At 37.7% G+C, this 23,772-nt stretch overlaps 1 protein-coding gene across 1 annotated transcript; it reads left to right on the top strand.

Moving 5' to 3' along the window:
• Positions 1 to 642: 642 nt before the first annotated feature.
• Smp_151120 (twik family of potassium channels-related) lies at positions 643 to 13,308 on the top strand (the record flags this gene model as incomplete). Its single annotated transcript, XM_018790426.1, has 4 exons — positions 643 to 968; positions 8,042 to 8,705; positions 10,141 to 10,468; positions 13,097 to 13,308. 4 exons carry the CDS (start codon positions 643 to 645, stop codon positions 13,306 to 13,308), a joined length of 1,530 nt encoding a protein of 509 aa, XP_018646335.1.
• Between the last annotated feature and the right edge of the window lie 10,464 nt (positions 13,309 to 23,772).

Here is a 23,772-nt window from a genome sequence, read left to right on the forward strand (position 1 = left end):
CATAAATCAAAAGGTGTTTACATTATGGTGGGGGGAAACAATTCGTAAATGATTTTACTGTGAAGTATATATTATATCTGAGTACTTGCTTATCATTATCCGATGTCTATTTATAATAATTAGTTTATTTCCATATATCACTTAATTTGGTTTACTCAGGTGACTGTTTTATTTTGCTAGATCTTTTTGCTTTCAACTATTAGTTTTCACGTTTTTACTCTTATTTCTTTCGTATGATATTTAGCGCCATAAGAAGTAGGAAGAATTCTTCAGCATCTTAAGCTTAACATTTTTCTACACAGTCACATTATTGAGATATCACGTATAGTGATCATAAAATTTTACTTCACCTTTACCGATTTTGTTTATCCGCTTAGTTAATTCGTCTTTCATATCATTTACTTAAAGAAACTAATTCCAACTCTGAAATGCCTTAAAGGAATGTGAAACTAATTAGGTCAAGTAAAATAATGTTCACTTATGTCTTATTTTGCTAGTTTCGTAAAAATGAACATTTATATGGTATTACTGTCAGTATAAATGCTTGATTTTTGAATAACTTTTCTAGGTTATGGAACAATCAGTCCAGTTACTATATACGGTAAAGCTTTTTGTATATTTCTGGTTACTGTTGGAATTCCGATGAATGTGATCCTGGTTTCTGTATTAGCTTCTTTGTGCATGCCCGTTATTCGCAAATCACGAAATGCCCTAGTTAATTTTTATTCTTATTCAAGCGATCATGGTACACATCATAACAAACATAATAAAAATTCGAAACATTCAAATTTCAATTTTTTCAACGAACGTAGAAAATTTATGGAAGATGCTAATCTACGACTAAATAATGAAAATCATCATAGAGTTTCAAAATTATTTTTCAAGCTTAAATCTCTTTTCGGACGACACATTAATGCTCCAGATAAACGATGTGAATCAAGTGTACTTCATAGATCATTATCCGACAGGTTAGTTTGCTGTTTTGCTGACCAATTAGATTTTTATATATTAAACAAATTGTTTAAAATATATATTCTCGCATATTAAAGCACATGGTTTCCAATCGCTATCTGAATAATACCAATTTTCAATTTGATCTGTGAAAATTCATCTATGCAAACCTCCTATAACGACGTATGTGTGCGCTCGAGTCCAGAAATGTTAATTAAATATGTGAATGCTGGAAATAAGATTCAAATACAAAATGAAACTTTCATAAAGAATTCTATAACTACTTAAATATATACTAGTAAATACCGAAAACGATTTCGAAAAAGGTTTAAAATAACAGTTCATTCTTATTCATTATTAAGAGATATTCGTTTCAACGTATCCAAGATAGGTTGTGGCCCTAAATCTGACTCTAAATTGGATCGCATGAATGATTGCTAGCAAAATACATATCTCGCCAATTCTCGTATACAATCACCGACAGGAATCGCGTTGGTGAATGACAGAACTAAATAAGTCAAATACGAGAATGGATTTTTGAATACGTAACTTTTGTATAACCGTTGATTGGATAACGAAGCAAAACAAAATGACGCGCAACGGAGAAGGAGAGTGAGTCAACTCAGTTTAGCCAAGCCTGAATCGATGTTAATAGTCGAACAAAAATAAGTTACAGATATGTGATGAGCGGGATAAAAAGCGTACACACATACACTCATATAAAAAACAGTGAAGGTTGATAAGCGAACAATTAACAAGTTCAAAATGTGACTCAAGTAGAATGAATAAACTGGTCTGTCCGAAAGCTAGAATAAGCCGTGTGGACTTAACATAACAATCGACACCACAAGGCACTACTAAGTACTATTCTTTAAAAAAGTTGCACTTGCAACAAGAAATAAGGCAAACTATGGTACCACTAACTCAACGGATGAAGGGCAACAACCAACTGACATCATAAGAACAAAACGCCTTGAAGAAACTCAGAACTAGAAAAGATATTGTCATTGTTCCAGCGGACAAAGGGCGCACCACAGTGATTACGGATGAAGAAGAATACATCAAGAAAACCGAGGTACTACTCGAGGATAGAAGCATATACAAACTGATAGACATAAATCCAGTCAAAAAGTTAGACAATCAAATTTCAAAGACTTTAAATAAGCTCGTCAAAGCAGGAGAAATAATAGAGCAAGATCAATGGAGAATGAAATCCAATGGACCTCGATTCTACGGCCGGCCGAAAATACACAAACCAAACATCCCACTGCTTCTAACTGTAGCACTACCCGGAACGCCAACGTACAATTTGTCAAGAGAAATTTCACGAATATCGAAACATTTAGTTGGTTTGTCGAACCAATCCATCAAATCCGCCACACAATTTCTTGATCAGATTAAGAAAATTCGAATCAGCGACGAGCTGATGATATCCTTTGATGTTATGGCGCTATTCATTTCGGTTGAACAAAGCTTAGCAGAAGAAACTCTATCTTTGCTTCTCACCATCGACGGAAATCTCGCAAAGTACACAAAGCTTCAAAGTCAAAGTCTACTAGAACTCATAGATTTATGCCTAACGATACATTTTCAATTCAACAACAAAATCTACGAACAAACAAAAGGAATCACCATTATCGGGACTTGTCGCAGAAGCAGTGATGCGGAGACTAGAAACCGCGATCTTACCAGTGGTCAAGCCAAAAATTTGGATTCGTTATGTAGACGATACATTCGTCATCGTCAAAAAGGATGAACTAGAAAACAGCTACAGGCCGATCAACTACGTCTTCAATGACACCATGTTCACAGCGGAACAGGATTCAAACGACAATCTATCATTCTTGGATATTTTAATCACCAGAACCGAAACAGGTAAACTGGAGATTCAAGTATACAGAAAGCCAACCCACACTGATCAAATTCTTAATTACAATAGCAACAACCCACTTACTTACTTACTCAAGCCTGTTACTCCCAATGGAGCATAGGCCGCCGACCAGCATTCTCCAACCCACTCTGTCCTGGGCCTTCCTTTCTAGTTCTGTCCAGTTGTTGTTCATTCTTCTCATGTTTGTCTCCATTTCCCGGCGTAATGTGTTCTTTGGTCTTCCTCTTTTCCTTTGGCCTTCAGGATTCCTTGTGAGGGTTTGCCTTGTGATGCAGTTGATTGACTTCGCCAATGTGTGTCCTACCCACTTCCAGCGCTTCTTCCTGATTTCTTCCTCCTCCGGAATCCGGTTTGTTCCCTCCCACATTAGAATGTTGATGACAGTGTCTGGCCAACAGATACGAAGTATCGTGCGTAGACAACTGTTAATAAACACTTGTATCTTCTGGATGATGGCTTTCGTAGTTCTCCAGATTTCCGCCACATACAGTAGAACTGTCTTGACATTTGTATTGAAAATCCTGATCTTGGTGTTGGTTGACAGTTGTTTTGAGTTTCTGATGTTCTTCAGTTCTAAATATACTGCTCTTGCTTTGTCGATCCTCACCCTCACATCTGCATCAGATCCACCGTGTTCATCGATGATGCTGCCCAGGTATGTAAGGGTTTCCATATCCTCTAAAGCGTCTCCGCCAGGTTTTATTCGATTGAAACAGGCTGTATTTCATCGGAGAGTCTTGCTTTCCCTTCGTGCATATTGAGACCTACTGCTGCTGAGGCTGCTGCTACACTGGTCGCCTTCTCCTGCATTTGTTGTTGCGTGTGTGATAGAAGAGCCAGATCATCTGCGAAGTCTAAATCATCCAGCTGCATCCTACCTGTCCACTGTATCCCGTGCTTCACTCCAGATGTTGACGTCTTCATGATCCAGTCGATCACCAGGAGAAAGAGAAAGGTTGAGAGTAAGCAACCTTGCCTAACACCGGTCTTTACCTAGAATGAGTCGGTGAGTTGTCCTCCATGGGTGATTTGGCAGTTTATTCCATCATAGGAATTTCGTATGATATTGACTATCATCTCAGGCAACCCAGCTGTAGTGTCGAAGATGTCTTCATAGTGTTGTCTTGTACACGCTACCAAATGCTTTCTCGTAGTCAATGAAGTTGGTGTACAGTGATGAATTCCATTCGATTTATTGTTCCACAATGATACGTAGAGTTGCGATTTGGTCTGTACACGATCAATCCTTACGAAATCCAGTTTGTTGATCTCGAAGTTAGGCGTCTACGGAATCCTTCATCCTGCTTAACAATACTCTGTTGAAGACTTTTCCTGGTATTGAGAGAAGAGTGATGCTCCTGTAGTTATCGCACTTGCTAAGATCGCCTTTCTTCGGTATCTTGATCAGAAGTCCTTTTTTCCAGTCTATTGGTACTTGGTCTTCGTCCCAAATCTTACTGAAGAGGGTGTGGAGTATCTTTGCAGTTACTGCTACATCTGCTTTTAGTGCCTCTGCCGGGATGTTGTCTGGTCCCGCTGCTTTGCCGCTCTTGATTTGTCTGATGGCCATGCTTATCTCTTCAATTGTTGGTGGGCCAACATCGATTGGGAGGTCTGTGGGTGCTGATTCGATGTTGGGTGGGTTCAGTGGAGCTGGTCGATTCAAGAGTTCTTTGAAGTGTCCTACCCACCTGTTCGGTTGTTCTTCAGTGTTGGTGATTACCTTGTCTTCCCTGCTTTTCACTGGTCGTCCTGGTTTACAGTAATTTCTAGCAAGTTTCTTTGTTGTGTCATAGAGTGGTCTCATGTTTCCTCTCTCAGCCTTTTCCGCTGTCATTGCTAAATCTTCTACATATTAATGTCTGTCGGTTCTGATGCTCCTCTTCACTTGCTTGTTTGCCTCTTTGTATTCGGCTTGTGCCTTGGCTTTTTCTGCTCTTGTTCGGCTGATATTGATTGCTGCCTTATTGTTCCTCCTTTCTTCAATTTGATCCAGTGTATCAATAGTGATTCATTCCTTGTGGTGATGGTTTTTGTGGCCCACAACCTCCTGACATGTTGAAGTGACTACCTCTTTTATCCCTTCCCAGTTGCTCTCCATAGTAGTTCCCTCTTCATTGAGTAGATCATGAAAGGCCTGGAACCTGTTGCTGAGGGCTATGTTGAATTTGTTGAGTTCGTCATTATCTCGAGGAAAAACCGTAGTAAACTTTTGTGATGTTGTCCGCACCGTTGTCCATTGCTTCTTAAGTTTTAATTTAATCTTGGCAATCAGCAAATGATGATCTGATGCTATATCAGCTGCTCTCCTGGTTCTCACATCCTCCGTCGTCCTCCTGAACTTTTTGTTGATGCAGATATGATCGATTTGGTTCTGTATAGTGTGGTCCGTTGAAGTCCTTGTGGTTTTATGAATGCGTTTGTGTGCTGCCTATGACCAGTTCATTGAAGGCACATAGGTTTACAAATCTCTCACCATTTTCGTTCCTTTCTCCCACTCCGTCCATGTCGTTCCATGACGTCATCGTATCCAGTGTTGTCCATTCCAACCTTGGCATTTAAATCTTCCATCAGAATGGTCAGGTCCTTGGTTGGGCATTTCTCGACGATCGACCGCAGCCTATCGTAGAATTGGTCTTTAACGTCTTCACGCAGTCGTTGGTAGGCGCATAGCATTGGATGACACTCATTGTAATGCCCTCTCTCTTTGTTTTGGAGGAGGCTTTGATAATCCTTGGTCCATGAGATTCCCATCCAATAAGTGCATTTTGTGCTTTTCTGGACAGCATCAATGCCACTCCTTGTGTATGTGGGGCATTTTCTTCTTCATGACCGGAGTGCAACAGAAGTTCCCTTGAAGATAGTCGTTGTTGTCTAATCAGCGTCCAATGTGTTTCACTGATTTCAAGCACCTCCAGGTTGTATTTTCTCATTTCTGCAGCAACTTGGAAGACTCTTCCGGTCTCCAACATTGTCTGGACGTTCCATGCACCTATAAAAATTGTTGCTATGGTTGTTAGAAGGTGCATCGGCTTCATGACTTCCGAAGGAACTCGGCTTTCATCATGAGGCGTCATAATCATTCCTTCAACTCCCAGGGCAGATTTCAAATGGTTTAAATAATTTTTCCTGGCACCGTTTTTTGGAGAACTGGTTTTCCACGGGATAGGGTCGCCAACCCGATGCACAACCCTCCTCCTTTATCCGGTCTTGGGACCGGCAGTAGCCCCCGAAGGAGCTACAGGTGGATTTAGTAACAATCAAAGAGTTCACAAAACCAACTGCGTACAAACCTTGTTCAAGAAGGCGGGGACACACTGCAACACAATACAGTACGAAAAAATGGAGAAAAATAGTTGAAGACCATCTTTAAAAGAACGGCTGCCCAATCAATTTCGTCAAAAAATACCAGTCACACCCACCAGCAGAAAAGATTTCAAGTACAGAAATCAACAAAAGGATCACCCTACCATACATGAAAAGTATATCAGAAACGACAGCGAGACTGCTGAAAGCCTTTGGAATAGGTGTCGCTCACAAACCAACTAAATCCCTCCGTCCAATACTATACAAACCAAGGGATGAAATGACAAAAGAAGACAAACCAAATATCATCTACAAAATAAATTGTGCCAACTGCGAAAAACACTACATCGGACAAAGCGGACGTCCTCTTCATCTTCGCCTGCATGAAAATCAATTAGCAGTCAAACTCCATGACATATCTTCACTTATATCAATGCACGTGGACAATTGCGGACACACATCCGACTGGAAAAATGTGGAGATTTTGGATAGAGGCAATTCCAAAAACACCAGAGAATTTTTAGAAGCTTAGCACTCAGGTCAATCAGCAATAAACAAGAACATTGAAATCAATCCAAATTGACAACCAATCAGGAAAATTATGCAGAAACATGGGAACGAAAATCAAACCAATGGGTGATACAAACAAAATAAAGAGGCAAACAATGACAGATTTAAGGTCAACAAGAACCAATCAACATTGAGTTGTACAGGACAAGCTGTGAACCACATGTGGAGAAATTCGTACACTTCACTTCTACCCGAAGTTTGTGCTGGTGATGTCGTTCAGAAGGACGATGAAAGCCTCATGACCAAACCATCGAACTCAGAGAACAAACCTCCATCAAAAAGACACAGTATACCAATTAATACTTTACACCATAACTAGTTAACGTCTGGAAATATCTTGTGATTGTAAATCTTAAATGTGAACTGCTGATAGCAGACACTTAGTAAACGCATTATTTACCCTGCTATTTGCATATACAATGTCTTGTATCAGAGTTTCGCTTTCGAGTTGACTTTCATCAGAAAGTCAACTTGGATAGCTAAAACGATAAGTACTCATTTTAAAATAGAGAAATTCAAATAACTGAAAATACCACTTAATAATAATTGACCTCTGGAAACGTGTAAATGCATTTTTTAAAATAAGGTATGCCTAGTGGTAAAATTGACAAAAATGAAAAAATGAAAAGAATATTAAGGCCTTCATAGTATTGGTAACATTAAAAATAATACTAAATGAGTAAACTTAGTAAGATTACCACTCTCTTCTCCGATCTCCTATTTAAAACGTCTTTCTAGGACACTGTCCTCGAGGGCACCGAGACTATGTTCTGAAGATTCACTTGTTAGTGCATCGAGACTTATCTGAAGAACTTTAATGAACAGTGGTTATCTTGTAAAGTCTATTCACAAACACCTTATTTCAACAAATGAAATATCGCAATTACTCATTGCTTCTAAAATTTATGTATTTTTACGTCAGAAAAACAGAGTGGATCTTATCTAAAATAATGTAATAGAAGCACATTTAAGGATATGACCGTGGACGACTTCGATTTACTCAGCAGAACTTCAGAAAGAAATATTGTGGATACGGGCAATGGCGTAGATACGGTACAAGTTTTTGGGTAGTATATGGAACGAATAACAGTGGGTTTCTGAGTTAAACAAATGCAGCAACCGTTCATTGCCTCAGTCTTATATTTGTGAAAAGAGTCTTTGGTTCATTTGATATTATCATGGTTATCTAATTTACATTTTTTAATGCTTCCCAGAACAACATTTGATTTTTTATCAATTAATCCATTCAAGTATCTGCGTTTTTGTCATAGAACCTTGTTTTCTCACTTCTCTTTGTTTGATATTCTCGTAACTTCCTTATAGTCGTTTATCGAATAGCATCGTAAAAAACAATCCTCGACCAACAGTATGCAATATTACTGAGCCAAAAAATGTCACCGAAGGTGAAGGATTGTCAAATAAAACTGCCTCACTAACTTCCTTATCGACATCTTTATCAACAAACAAGATCCAATCTCGAAGTTCTCTGGCAATAAAAACTGGAAATTATCCAAACGATTTTAATGGTGGTAAAAACGATCTAGACATCTCAAAACGTGAGCAGTCAAATAAACCAATATTATCTATTATGAAACATCATGAACTTCATTTAAATAATGACATATCAATGAATCCCAGTTTAGCTACGGTAAAAATTAACAGACCTAAAACGGTACTTGATAACGCTAATTTACCAAAGAAATTAACACATAGAGTTTCTTTAAGTTTTACAGCAAATAACCATCCAGATTCAGTTGACCATAGAATAGATCAGCTGGATACAACTCAATCATCTCCTGGTCGATTCAGTGGGTGCATCGAAAAAGAAGCTTATGTAAAAAATGTCAATAAACCAGCTCGACATTCATTGAGTGAACTATTTAGAGAAGTAACACAAAATACACGTAATCCTAATGATTGCTTTTCTACAGAAACTTCACTAGCTGATCGTGCTCATGTTTCTTGCATAGCATTTCTACATTATTTGGTGAGTAGATGTTTCTATATATATCAAGATTTTGAGCTCAAAATGGCCTTTTTAATTTCCTACTCGGTTATTTCTTCCGTAAAAATTTTGTATAACATGTATAGTTTTAGAAAAGTTTAAAAAGTAAAACTTGGAATACTCGTACATCACAATGAGTAATTGGGAAAAAGCACATTAACTGAAAGCGACAAAAGCGTCAGCAATTTCCAACTAACGGTAAACTGAAATCGTGTACAGAATACTGATACTGAAACAATCTGTATCTACCAATATACTGTCTTTCCATACTTTTCGAAAAATTGCAGGAGTATGTAATAGCTATTTTGGAATAAATGTTTGAATTACAGTAGATAAGTAAATGATGCGAAAAGTTTTTGAATTCCTTAGAGTCTGTAGTGCCGCGATTCGTTAATCGTTCGTTTCGATAATCGATATAATTCTAATCTTAACGGTGCGTAAAATCAGAAGACAAAGGATAGCAGCAACTACAGTTTATTGTCGAATAACTCAGGTCAGAAAGTTAACAACACCTGAGCGAATAATAACGAGCGAGTGAACAGGCGAATAAGCGAAGGAAGCGAACGAGGCGGAAATGACATGCAGTGGAGATGGCTGGTAAGCCAACTCGAGAGCGAAGCGAAAGATAATGCGTATTGGAGATGGCTGGGAAGCCAACTCAATTTGAGCAAGCGTTAATCAACATTTATAGTCGGACAAAAATGAGTGACAGACATATGATGAATAAGATACGAAGTGTGCACACATATGCGCTCATATAAAAAGTACTCAAGGTTAATAAGCAAATGATTAACAAGATCAAAAGATGACTCAATGTACAGGTGAATTGGCTTGGCCAGCAACTAGAATAAAGTATATGGGCTTAACATAAACACCGATACTACAAGTCCATAAATTTAAGTAGTTAAGTGGTATTGATGATATTGGAAAGACAACGTACATATTAGTTTATTCTGCTAGTTTATTATTCAAAATAAGAATGTCACATCCATGTAAAAAACGCTTCTATTCTGAATTCATCTCTCAATATTAATTTATTTCTAAACTAAATTATGTGACAAAAGTAATATGCTATGGCTACTTGTTACCACACGCCACATAGTTTTGGTTAAACCAGTGATTACACTCTGAGAATCTTCTAGTAGTAGTATATGCAACTTTTGATACCGCAGTAAAGGATAGTATTTAATTACAGTAATCACCTTTTACTTTGTTCATAATCCGTATATCATTCAAAGAATTACCAAGTCAGAATAGTCATACCTTATAAAGAAGAATCTTTTGTTCACTTGTAAACTATATTACACTGAGATTATTTAACTGTCAAGTCAAAATACAAAAAAAGTCAACTATTACTATTTCCGGCATTGATCCACTTTTTCAAAGTTACTTTTTTTTGTTTTGTTTACTACCTCAGTTATCTAGAAGTGATTTGGCTTTAACTACACAAGTTAAACTTTCACAATTTCGATATGTGAATGTACATCATGGTATATTTCGTTTACGATTATTACATTTCTTCATTGTATTTTGTGTAGTAATTACATGCTCAATACTTATACCTGGGATTATATTTACCTATTTAGAACAGAATTGGACATATTTTGATGCAATTTATTTTTGTATCATATCACTTAGTGCAGTTGGTTTTGGTGATATGGTGGCAAGTGAAAGTAAAGACAGCAGTGTATCATCAATAGTAACAATATTATATGTGAAAAATATTTACAGAGTAATGACTGCAAGTGAGTCCTATATATTTAATTATTATTTAAATACTTGACTGATATACTTATTGGAAACAGATCACATAATATAAAGACCGAGTGTAAAGTGTTACTCAATTTCGCCATTGACCAGAAATGCATACATTCAAGTTTCAGCAAATTCCTATTTCTAATATGGCAGCATAGAATAGCGTGCCACATTTCATAGTCTTAATAATAAAAATAATAAGTTAGTATATTGTTGATATTTTTTATTGTACTTTCCAAGAATAATTCCAAACTAGACTGCTATAGAGCTGAATTCTCAGCTAGATGTAGTATCTGTCTATTATCTTGAGCACCATATTAATGCGTTGTACTACCATATTTATACACGGTATATGATGTTAATATGTTTTTGCAAAGGTTAATTAGGGAGTCTCCATTGAAGTGCAACTATTATTTTAAAGTTGTCTTTTGATTGCATTATATTCCTAATCTGAATACCAAACAAATCAATTGAATAGTTTTACTTCAATTAAAACGTAAGCAGGTCTTAAATCTACCCATATAACAGCTCACAGTTGCCATATAAATGACGACCTTAAAATTACTTCCAAGTCTAGAGAAACTTAAGTTTCATTTATAACCTAAAATTAAGACAGCGGAAGAAACCTACTCCATTATTACGAAAACAAAAGCTATTCAGCTAAGGAAATTTTATTCTCAACAATATCATCTATCAGAGATGCACAGTCGTAATCATAGTTAACTTTACACACAGCTAATAGCAAAGAGATGTTGTACGATTTACCGAAGCTATTAAAAATTATCGAATGTTTTCGAATACCGAGCAAAAGTCCGCTTATAGTTTTTAAGGTGGAGAGACTTACTTACTCCTGTTACCCCTTGTGGAGATATATAGGCCTCCCACCAGCATTCTTCATCGTAACGTAGCAAAGTAACATAAAAATAACCTACAAAGGAGGGGGAAAGATAGCTGTCAATCTTAAGAATCTAAAAAGGATGTAGAATAAAAAATCAAGGGGAAACCACAACCTTTAAAATTAAGATTGTCAAAACAATCATAAAGTTGAAGATTGCCCATTTCTGTCTTGTCTACTAAAGCAAATTCAAATCAGTGCACAAATTTGTGATCCAAACTCCTGTTAAGCCAGTTCTTTTGATTTTGTAGACGCTCTTGTAAGACAATTCCAGTAGAGCTACGTGACGAAAGTTAACTACGAGTTCAATAATTCAATCATGAACTGATTAGTGACCACCTCAGAAAGTACTAGGACACGCGTTCATAAACTTCACGCTTTTTGTAATCAATATTACCTACTATCCAAGAACAAATAAACTGACAAGTAAACACTAAGTTCACCCAAAGTTGCAGTTTATCCTTGATACTTCCCTTCAAGCGGATACCTATTGAAGTGACAAATTCAGAGCTCAGCTAAATAAAAAATTATTTCACTGAATTTTAATGGTCGGTTTTCAGTTTTTCTGCTGCTGTATGCTGTTCGAATTCAATATTCATGAACGAAATCTATTTTGGTATTGTAAGAGCTTTGCCAGTTTGAAGTTTTGATTTCAAATTTCGTTTGATGAATCTGTGGGGTCAACCAATATCCATAAGTATTTAGTGAATTTAACCAATCAAATATTGATTGTTGCTTTCATTTATATTTAGAGGTTTTCTGTTAATATATTACTAGCTATAATAAATATCTACCTATTGTATATTCCTAGGTGCGAATATCCAAACCATCACAAAGTCACGAAAGATTTGCATATTAAAACTCGATTATAGATATTAATAGACAATAAGTTGAAGATTGGTTTGATTATTGGATTGTTGAAAATTTTGTAAATTAAATTATCTTAGCTTATTAGTTGAGTAGATTGCAACCAATAGACACTGAGTCCCATTCTGTTAAAAGTGATAAATCATTACTTTCACGTCATTCCAAAACAGAAGAAGGAGAAATTTGATGCCTCCAGATTTTTAATATCTTTCAATTGATGATAATTCCTGATAAAAGTTACTCTAGAGTAAACTATTATTTTAGAAAACTGTTTTAATATCAATCATTATTTGATAGTCGGAATAAACATCCAGTTAATCACAAACCAATGTATTATGTTTATTTAGTATTAACAGAATATTATATAGTGCAACCACCATCCAATTCCTCTGGTAATAAATACTTCGTTCCCTGAGACATTTATCCAATTTACTTAAGTTGGGAACGTACATTACTGGATTTTAATACGGTGATACAGTAGTTAAGCGATATCCGCGAGACTAGGAGGTTTTGAGTTCGGTCCCTGGTAGATCATGAGAGCGTACTCCGAAAGGACCCCACAATGAGATAAAAGATCTCTCAACTGCTACCTGTTTTAGTAGTATTCCAAATGATGTTGGTCTATGACAATTGTCATATACAAACTAGAATTTTTTTTCGAAGAACTTCATTTCTTTGGTTATGTTTGTTTCTTAAGTTGCTGTCGGTTTAAGTCAAAAAGGACCATAAAATAAATCCTGTACTTAAATCAGCAACTGATATAAAAAAGTTCAGTCAAAAATCATAGTCTACTAAGTCAAATAATAACCTTTATTATAATTACAAATAACACTTTTACTTACTTCTTTATTTCTAGTTTATTTAGTGTTGGGAACCGCATTAATCGCCGTTCTAGTGCGAAGTTTTCAAGAGATTATTGACTATGAATTTTTAAATGTAACAGGAGGATACTACGAAGAAAAATTCGATGAACATATGGCACAAAATTCATGTTCAGAATTATTTTTTGATGATACTACACCTTCACAGAATCGCAAAAGCCAATTAAAGCATAGAGATATAGGCTGAGAATGTATTTCAATTACAAATAATATGCAGTTATCTAACATTTTCATGGTGTATATGACGCCATACGTCTTTCTAGGTAATTTAAACTAAACAACTGTTATTTTTTATCCACGAACTTTTTCATAATCTTCCGGCAGTATATCTATTAGATGAAATCCGATAAATTGACCAACTGATGTATATTATCACCTGTAATTTTATCATCCATATAACACTAAATATATCACATTATTGCTGCCGCCACTATTTTAACAGTTTATATTCGCTACAAAAATAATAGATCCTGCGTTTTCTTTATAAATTCACCGTAATCACTAAATTGAAGTATTACTCTGTTGCTTGATAATGCCCTTAACCCCTAACAATTTTTTAGTCGATCATTCGTTTTGCATGTAGCTTGGTCATCTGTTATAAATGTTCACAAAATCATTGAAAGGTTATTTACCAAAGAAGCGAATTTATAATGACGAAATTTGAAAAAGAAGCTCAAATGTGAACTTGAATTACAATAATTGCTTTATTCAATATTATATGTTTAGTACAGTAAAGTATATTGAAGATAAATTACTTGAAAATGTGAATTTTAATAGATACTGACACTGTAAAAAATATGTACATAAGCAAGTTATAAATAATAAAGTGTACAGTTGAAAATAACATGCATTTATTTCCAACCACTAGTTTTTTTTGAGATAATTCGATCGCTACACTTTTTTCTCACAGATGGAGAGATTTTAAAAACTTTTGTGCTTTTCGCAGACATTCGATTTTATTGTATTTGTATCTTGTTCTTAAATCATTAGAAGACAAAAAGGTTGTAAGGCCAGCGTATATATTCTTTTTGATAAATGATACTTGTTTATTGTCCGAGAAGTTTCAAATTACTCTTCGTAACTATATTCATAATCATACCGACCAATGCATTATAAGTAACATTCCACCCCTTATGCATCATATAATTTGTCTGAAATGTTTAGCAAGGTCTAAAGATATGTAGAATAATGATAGATCGTAACCAACAAGTCATTTAATCGGTGCAGACACGAAACATATGCTGTGAACTTACGTACACCTGTTACCCCTCGCGGAGAACTATGAGACACCCACCAGCACTTCCCATCCAACTCTGTCCTAGACAATCCTTTCCAGTTGTCTCCAGTTGCTATTCATCCTCCTTACGTCTGCTTCCCATTCTCGATGTGGTGTGGTTTTCGACCTTCGTATTTCTGTTTCTCCTCAGGATTCTAGGTTAGTGCTCGCCTCGTGATTCAGTTCGGTTAGTTCCACAATGTGTGTCCTATCCACTTCCAACATCCTGTTCTAATTTACACTTCAGTTGGAAGCCGGTTTCTTCTCTCCAACAGTAGACTGTTGACGATGGTACCAGACCAACAAACATTGAGTATCTTACGTAGACGATTGTTCATAAATACTTGAACATTCTTGATGGTGGTTGTGGTAGTTCCTTAAGTTTTAGCTGCGTACAGTAGAACTGTGTTGACATTCGTATTGAAGATTTCGACTTTGATATTGGTTAACAGTTGTTTTGAGTTCCACAAAATCTTCAAATGTCGGAATGCTGTCCTTGCTTAGCCAATTTTTGTCGGATTCGCCTTGTTCATCGATGATGCTGTCCAGGTATGTGAATGTTTCCATCCCTTCCAGAGCTTCTTCATCAAGTGTAATTGTGTAAGTGTTCTCTGTGTTGTATTTGGGGATCTCGCTTTTCCTTTGTGTATGTTGAGACCTACTGATGCGGAGGCTTCTGCTGCTCCACTGTTTGTCTTCACCAGCATTTGTTGGTGTGTGTGGGATAGAAGAGCCAGGTCATTTGCGAAGTCCAAATCGTCTAGTTGCATCCATTTCGTCCATTGTATTCTGTACTTCCCCTCTGATGTCGAAATCTTCATAAACCGATTGACTACCACAAGAGAAAAGGGAAGAGTGACCTGTCTTATCTGATTGTGGTCCTCACTTGATATGCGTCTATCAGCTGTCTGCCATGTACCACTTTGCAGTGATGATCGATTACATTCCTATAGAACTGATCTTTATTGTTGTCGTTGCTATCATTGTGGGTGCATAACATTGGATAACATTCATTGTGATCCCCTCGCTCTTTGTTTTGAATAATGCCTTAATGATTCTGGATCCATGAGATTCTACGAGTGCATTTCTTACTTCTCTGGACAGCATTAGAGCAAATCCCTGAGTGTGTGGAGCATTTTCCGCATCATGACCGGAGTACAGAATCATCTTTCTTGTATCTAGCCTTTGTTGTCTAGCGTTGATTCAATGGGTTTCGCTGATTCCAAGTACTATCTCGTCATTTCCGTTGCTATTTGACTGGTCTTCCCGGTCTCCCATATTGTCCGGACGTTCCATATACCTATAAAGAGTGTTGCTCTAATTTTTAGAAGCGGAATCGGTCTCATGACGTCCGACGAATTTCAGCTTTTATCCTGAGGCGTCATAATTGTTCGTTCAACTCGGAGAGCACAATTTAAATGGTTTACATTGTTTATTTAAGTCAGCATTTTTTGTAGCGAGATTGGTTTTTAGGAAATGGGTTTGTCAACCCCATGTCCAACCCTCCTTTTTTACTCGGGCTTGGGACCAGCGGTAACTCTAGAAGAGCTACAGGTGGAGTTTATGTTGTGGTCAATTTCAAATAGACACTATACATACATTCAGCAGTTTACATCACTAAATATTTTTGAATTCATGCATATTTTGTTTTTGGGTGGAGTCGAGCATTTAGTACATTTTCATGTTTTTTTAATTGGATAGCGATCAGCTGTATCATTTACGAGACGCTTTCTTGCCTATTTGGAACTTGTGAGACGAATGTACCAACAAAATTTCCCACTCTTGAAGTCATATAGCTGATGAACAGAGCTCAGAACCTTTACATTAACAAAGAATGCGCCACAAGAGATACAAAACACCCAACTTAGGTTTCGAACGTGACGAAACCATGATGGCAGATTTTCAAACTCCCGTAATGCTGAAATGATTGACTTGCTGAAGACCTAACGACATGAAAGCATTTTTAGAATACCTTGCCCATGGGGAAGCTTATTCTCTAGATTTGTCTTTATGAACACACTGCAACACAGGAAATCCTTAACCAGAATCTAACCTTGATGATACAGTGGACTTTGTAAAAACAATTTAACTGCAGCGAAGCCAGTGAGTGATCAAAGTGGCTTTTAAAAAGTTAGTAGAAAAAGCGAAGACAAAGACCAAGTATGAATTGATTACCTGGTCAGAAATCAAAAGGAAGAAGTGTGTAATCTCAGAGTTCGACGAGCCAAATCACTCAGACAAGCCAGCCATTTTCAATAAACTAAAAGTGACTTCTGATTAGAACACACCAACTAGGTTTTACCATGGCATAAGTCCCCAATACTCTAGGTACTCTAGAAAATACTATCAGGAGTTCGAAACAATAAATTTTACAGAACACATCATTTAGATTTTGAACGTCTAAAATTGAAAATGACTTTCAGTTCCACTATTCATTAACTGGGTTTGTTTTAGGGTTAGACTCACCAGTGAGCTATTTTAATCACAGATTGTCTGCAACCGAAATTTGCTTTTTTTATGGGCCAGTATTAGACGGGCTCTATTCAGTACGAGGATCAACTGTGTTTGAATTTTCTTGACATCCATCACTGACAGGGACAATGTTAGTTAAATGCCACTATGGTTTACAAAACAGAAATTGGGACATATAGTAAGAGAATATGCTGCAGATCAACCTCACACTTTCTTTTGAATACTGAACATTTGTCTAGAGATAATCAGTTGAAGAAATATGGAGACACAATCAGGAGTAATGTAACCTGATAACTCGATTTCAAATATCTTTGACAACTCTAAAAAAACAAGAAATATGGGTATCCGCTGAATTAAAAAGGTCATGGACGAGGTGGAAGAAGCTTTGCTCAACAGGCTTTTGTATCTAGTAATAGTGGGTCACCGATTCCTCAATGTAAGAATCTATATATATATATTCAACTATAAAAGAGAGAAAAAAATTGACAAATTATAGCGACATACTGTCCTCAGTCCTTTAGAATATGATGACGTTTCCCGCAAACGACTCCTAGGAAGTTGTTCGGACCAGCTCAGTCGGAAGCCAATTCAAGGATTTGACCACCTCTAAGGAGTAGAAGGCGTGTCTATTGTCAGTTTTGTTGTATTGTGTCTCCAGCTTTTAGGTGCTACTCCTAGGTCTTGTGTTGGGACTAAGCTTACTGAGGTTTTTAAGAGAGTGCCCAGGAGTGTTCATGATGCTGTAAGTCATTAGGTCACCTCCAAGACGTCTGTACTCTAATGGGTAGAGGTTCAGTGATTTGAGGTGCTCTTTATAAGACTTCAATTTCAGTCCCAAAATAATTTCGTGGTTCGTCTTTCGATACGTTCTAATGTATCCTTATCCTACGGACTGCAAAAGGAAATACCATGTTTGCATACTCTAGACGGCGTAGCATAAAACTGTCGAATATTCGGTGGAACGTTTCACTATCGAACTGGCCGCAAATGAACTTCAACGTTGCCAGTGCAAAGTTTGCTCGAAAGGCATTTCTGTCGCAGTTAGCGCAAGACTTCAGATAATAAGGAGACCAACGCTCCTAGATCTTTTTCAACTTCAGATGCCATCAGAAGGGAGTCATCTAAGTTGTATTCGTAGTCTAAGACATATCTCAGGTGGAATGCGTCACACTTCGAAATGTTGGAAGTATGTTCAGTGCTTTCTGCCAAAATTTGAGGTAGAGTCGGGTTTTTTTCCTGAAGTGCCAGTTTATCATCTTGGTCCAAACCTTCTCTCAGAAGTTTCCCATCGTCAGCGAAAAGCAATAAGTCAGACGATACGTGCTTGGTAAGGTCAAAATAGGTGGATGTTTGTTGTGACCAAGCAAAAAACGTTGAAATGTCTGCCGCAGTCTTGAAACAGATGATGCAGCAGAAAACAACAGATTGGTCGCTCTAGGTATTGGAAGATACTACCGTCGACCTGTTCTCTGTCGCACTTCAGATGCAACTTACGACTAAATCGAACATTAAAATTTATTGTCCACAAACGTCAAAAGGATTATTGGCAGTTACTTGATAATCTTAACAAGAGTAGCCCATTAAGTAACTACATTCTGTCACGTTACAAATTCTATAACAAAACAAATTAGTGACGAAATATATACTATTTACTCTTTCTCTGAGGCTTGTGCTAATTAACCGATTTTAAGAACATTATTGTGCTTATTTCGAATTGCAATACATTAAATTCGACTGCGTTCACTGAGTTCTAGCTAACTCTATTGATACCAATACTGAAACACGATAATAAAGGTCACAAGACCCAGTTTAGATAATGAATCGGATATTTCCAAAAGAGCCAGGAGTGTGACTGCTCAACCCATTCAGACATTAAGTATCGTATCGAGAAAATGTGAAATAAAAAATTTGCCTTTTTTACCTTGTGCTACTGTATATAGTTAGAGGAAGACATTATATATCCCCTATGCAGCTGCACTTTAATCAAAAAAATATACGGTCTGTAAGTCTTCGACATTGATGTCAAATTCACTATTTTTACCAGATGCTTCGTCAAGTAAGCACACCTGATCAGGATTTAGTACGTCAGGCTGCACATCCCTCATAGCAACTAACCATCTTTAACCACAAATTTCACGACGCATCGACTATCTTCCAAGCATCGAACCTTTTCATTACTGACTTCGAGTGTGAATGGGTTCGAGGTAATCTGTTAATTAGAAGCTGACTTTTATGAGCACGGCATGACAGGTCCACGTGCACATATCCCCGTAGTAATGAAATCACCATCACGCGGATTCAACAGGTATGTCAAACCTAGTATGTTTACTAGTGGTGTTTTGGAGCCTTACGACACTTTAAAAAAAGGCTATTCTTAAATGTGGAGGCCCAACCGACCAAAGAAGGTTAAATTAACTTTTCCACAACTCCGAGCTGCAACATTGTTCAGCAACAGAAATGTTGCTACGAGTGAAAAAGTTCATTGTTCAACGAACCTTTGAAGAGAGCTGTCTACACAGCCCTTCTTATCTAAGCTCCCCCAACAGGTGCAGGCAGTGCTTGCCTCATTTCAAAACAACCCTGTAGATGAACTGGCTGCAGCTGCCGATCGAATTCCGGAGATCACCAGAACTTTCGACGCCGAGGTCGATTCAGTGAAAGAAAAAACCTCAAACAACACGAAATGACGTTACGGAACTCTCTCATGCTCTGAAATGTTACCTTAGTATTTGTTATGACCATGGATGATCCCAGACTCCTCAAAGTAGTACTTCGCGAAAACGATCTGCCTCTGGATCTCGATAAACACATAACACTGATTGGTGTTCGTATCATAATTATTATGGAAAATCTCGAAATAGCAGAAAACCCTTTAGTTTCTTGAGCCTCAAACCATCAGCCATTAAAAACGTTTCGGAAAACTTCGACTAGATTACAAAATGTAGAGGTTGGCCAATAGCGAATTCGACTACATCATATGTTTGGGACTTGTTCGGTCATTGAACAATCCATAAACATCTCCCTTACACAAAGTCCCTAAAAAGAACAGCAATGATTGTCGTCCAACTGATTAGTACCAGCGACTGAATACGAAAACCACTCTCGTTAGTTACCTCTGGCCACAAATCCACGACCTAACAAATACTTTAAAGGGCATAAGTTTTTTCAGGAATATAACTAGATTCACATGACTGCAGACGACATTCCTCAAAAGAAGCATGTGAGAAAATTCGCATGGTCCGGAAGGACCCATGCGGCAGTGGTTCTACTTTCGCTTGTATCTACTTTAACTAATATATTCCTGTAATAACATCCTTTGTATTGTACAGTCTTCAGAACATCCATGATCCCTTGATGCGTCGATGGGGCAATCCACGTAAGGTGCTGATCGCGAGGTGTGATTTCGAAGTTAGCTTGTTCGTTACACCGTTCCCGTCTAACTCGAGTAGGCCTCCAATCACTCGACATAGGTCATCAACGTTGATAGTCAACAGTGTTAAGGACATTTTTTAAGTACTGAAGTCGGATTTTGTTATTGCTGTTAGTTGCAGTAGTGGACAAACCTCCGTTTTTGTTTGTGTGCAATGTTTATCACCTATTAAGCTCTAAAAGACACTTTGTCCAGAGATCGATTTCCCATTTTTGTTCTTCCTGTGAGATAACAAACAAGTTTATGGCGAAATGAAAACATCGTTGTGGCAGACATGAATGCTAATTTCCCTACCGGTGATGGAATGCAGTGTGATAACTGCGCTAAATGGTATCACGATGTGTGCTCCGGACTCATACCGGCTGCATATAAAAGGTGCCGCAAACCACTGTCACGTTGCCTGTGCAAAACATGCTACTCTAAAAAGTTTCTGCTGATTCTTGAGGCGGTTAGCCCCGTTTAGCTAGAAAGTTGCCCTCGGATAAACAGGCAGATGTAGATGAGCAGAATTCTGCTTTCGAGGAAATAGCGAGCGTTAAGATATTTACGTATTCCGCGTCTCCTTTATTTCTATTTCCTTAGTTTCTTCCTTTCCTTCTTCAAAATCAATTCAAACTTCTTGCTAATTACACAGAACCTGATTTATTATTACTATTCTATTATTAATATTTTATTTTCCTTTTCCTTCCTTTCTCAAACATGGCATATGTAATGCTAACATTATTGAAAATTGTGTATTATTGCATTTTTTGAAGAAACCCGAAATGGTTTCTTCACAGCACTTATGTACCCATAAAGTGTTTGTGAATAATAATAATAATCAAGAGCTCAGCTCTAGATTTGAATGAGACCATAGAGTGGACAAGCATACCGATGTAAGCATTGTTACGAGGAACAACAAAATGCCCACCGAGAAGAAACAAATTATAGACAGTATTGAGATATATGAATCTGCGGGTCCAGTTCCGCATTCATATATCAACGCAAAACAGAACATGGGGAGGCAAAGTCTGGGCGGTGTGGAGAATGTGATCAAGAGACAAGATAAGGCAAATTATTGGCTCATAATCGTACCCAAGAAAAGAAAAGTAGGAAAACAAATTGAGACCCCTGCTTTTGACGCTAAATTGGAATCGGGTTGCTGGAGGGCAAAGGTTTCAGGATTAAAAATTCCACAGAGTTTTAAGACGGACCGCGCTGTCAGGTCAGTCACTTTTCATGAGTTAAGAGAATCCTCTGAAAAGTAACCAAAAGCTTGATTATAGCACGACCTTAGTCACATTAATTCCTCAATAAGTAAGCTACTCCCAAAAACAGTTTCAGGAGTTAGCATCTGTATGCTAGATGGATCCTGAAAGTACTCAGAAAAGCCGCCCTTTTTAAGATTATCTTTGTTTCGGGTGAAGAAAAAAGCCTGGTACTGGGGAACTCACTCAAACTGGTTGGATGCGGAATATATATCCTTGAGGACCTCAGCCTGGTTGACTGTATCAAGAGACGATCCGCAGAAGCAAGAATAAATGAGCGCCGCCGAAACGGTGAAAGAAACCTCGAAATTAAGGGTTTTCAAAATGTAAGCTTTCCGAGCCAAACGATCCCTAAACCACTTTGGGTGGTAAGGGAATGTCCACAGAATTAAAGCTGTGCTACAAAAATGCTCGCAGACTACGGAATAAAACGGAGGGGATCAAGACAATGGTGGACATTGAAAAACCGGATATCACCTCTGTCTCAGAAACATAACTGACGTCATATGTGTTTGATAAGGAAATTCAGTTGACTGGTTTTTTATTCAGTAGGGCTGATAGATTGAACCGTAGAGTAGCTGGCGTTATCCTGCACACAAAAATTACCTTGACTATGCAAGCTGTTGGGACAGGGGCACATGATTTAGGGTCATATGAACTGACCGGTTATATTCTGAATTGTAGACGGCAAGATATTGATTTGGTTGTAGTATATCGCATCCCAGAATGCGTAGTAGATGACTTCCTACTAAGCAAACTGATGTCCTGGTGTAATATGGATAAAAGCCTTATAATAGGCGACTTTAATGCACCGTGTAAAAGCTGTGTGAACTTAGGAGTAGGGTCATGGACAACGTCATCTGATTACAAATTGTTTGAAACTACAATTGCATTAGCCTTATTATTAAAGATCCCATCAGATACGACGTGCGAATCTCCTCGTCTCTCTTGGACAAAGTCTTCACACACGGTCATGATGTCGGTCAAATGACTTTCCTACCTCCTCTAGGGAGCTATCATGAGGTCGTCTTATTCAAGTTAATACCTCGGATGGCCTGTCTAATAGTTACTCCATCCCGTCCTTAAATATGGAAGGCAGATATGGAGGCGTTAAACTCTGCAGCATCCGCTGAAAAACTGTAAAATCGACTCAGGGGCATCAGTAGAAGTGTCATGGACTCATTTCAGGCAGTTATACAATCAAGTAACTCGAAAATTTACACGCTGGATAGTTTCGAAGAATGAGAAGCACAGTCACCCCTGAATAGACCAGGATATTCGTACACAAATTACAGGAAAAGAATACATCACTGGATTTCCAACCTAGTCAAGCATGTGAGCGGATCTGAAATGATAGAGGATGATCAGGAAAAAGCAGATGCTATGGCAAACGCTTTTGGGCAGTTTTCACGAAGGAGCCTCTTTTAGATGAAGAACTAGACCCAAATACAAAGTCAACAAACCATCTGCTCATCATGGACCTTGGTCGAGACGATGTACATGAGGCACTGAGCGCCTTCGACACAGAAAAGTCAGCAAAATCTGATGAACCACACGCCGAAATCCTGAGACAAATCACTCAATATATTGCAACACCACTAACTACGACATTCAATATGTCACTTGACCAACGTGTATTACCTACAGGCTAGAAGGATTCAATCGTCACTCCCATACATAAAACGTGACCGAGACAACTTCCATAAAACTACAGACCTGTCAGCCTCACCAGTATTGCAGTTAAAACACTGGAAAGAATGATCAGAAAGACCATGATGACATTTGTGGAAACCAACAACTTGTTAAACAGCAAACAACACGGTTTTACGAAAGTTTTATCTTGCGCAACAAATTTCCTAAAAGCAAAAGAGAAATCGATAGACGCTCTAGATTGTGGGAAATCATTGGGTGTTATCTGCATAGACTTCAGCCAAGCATGTGACAAAGTGCCAGCTAATAGACTGCTATTGAAGCTAGAAAATCTTGGCATTGCCTGACCCCTCTTAAAATGGCTTAAAGATTTCCTGGTAGGTCGAGGACAGAAAACAAGAGTGAATTCGAAGTGCTCCACCTGGAGACCAGTACTTAGTGGAGTCCTTTACTTTTTCACACCGTATGTAAACGAACTCCCAAGTATAGTTTAGTCCCCAAAGTAATTATGCGCCGACGATGTAAAAACCTGGTGAGAAATAACAAGAGACGCAGATGCAGACTTAAATACTGTGA

The sequence above is a fragment of the Schistosoma mansoni genome, assembly GCF_000237925.1.
Source record: "Schistosoma mansoni, WGS project CABG00000000 data, supercontig 0113, strain Puerto Rico, whole genome shotgun sequence".
Classification (NCBI taxonomy): domain Eukaryota; kingdom Metazoa; phylum Platyhelminthes; class Trematoda; order Strigeidida; family Schistosomatidae; genus Schistosoma; species Schistosoma mansoni.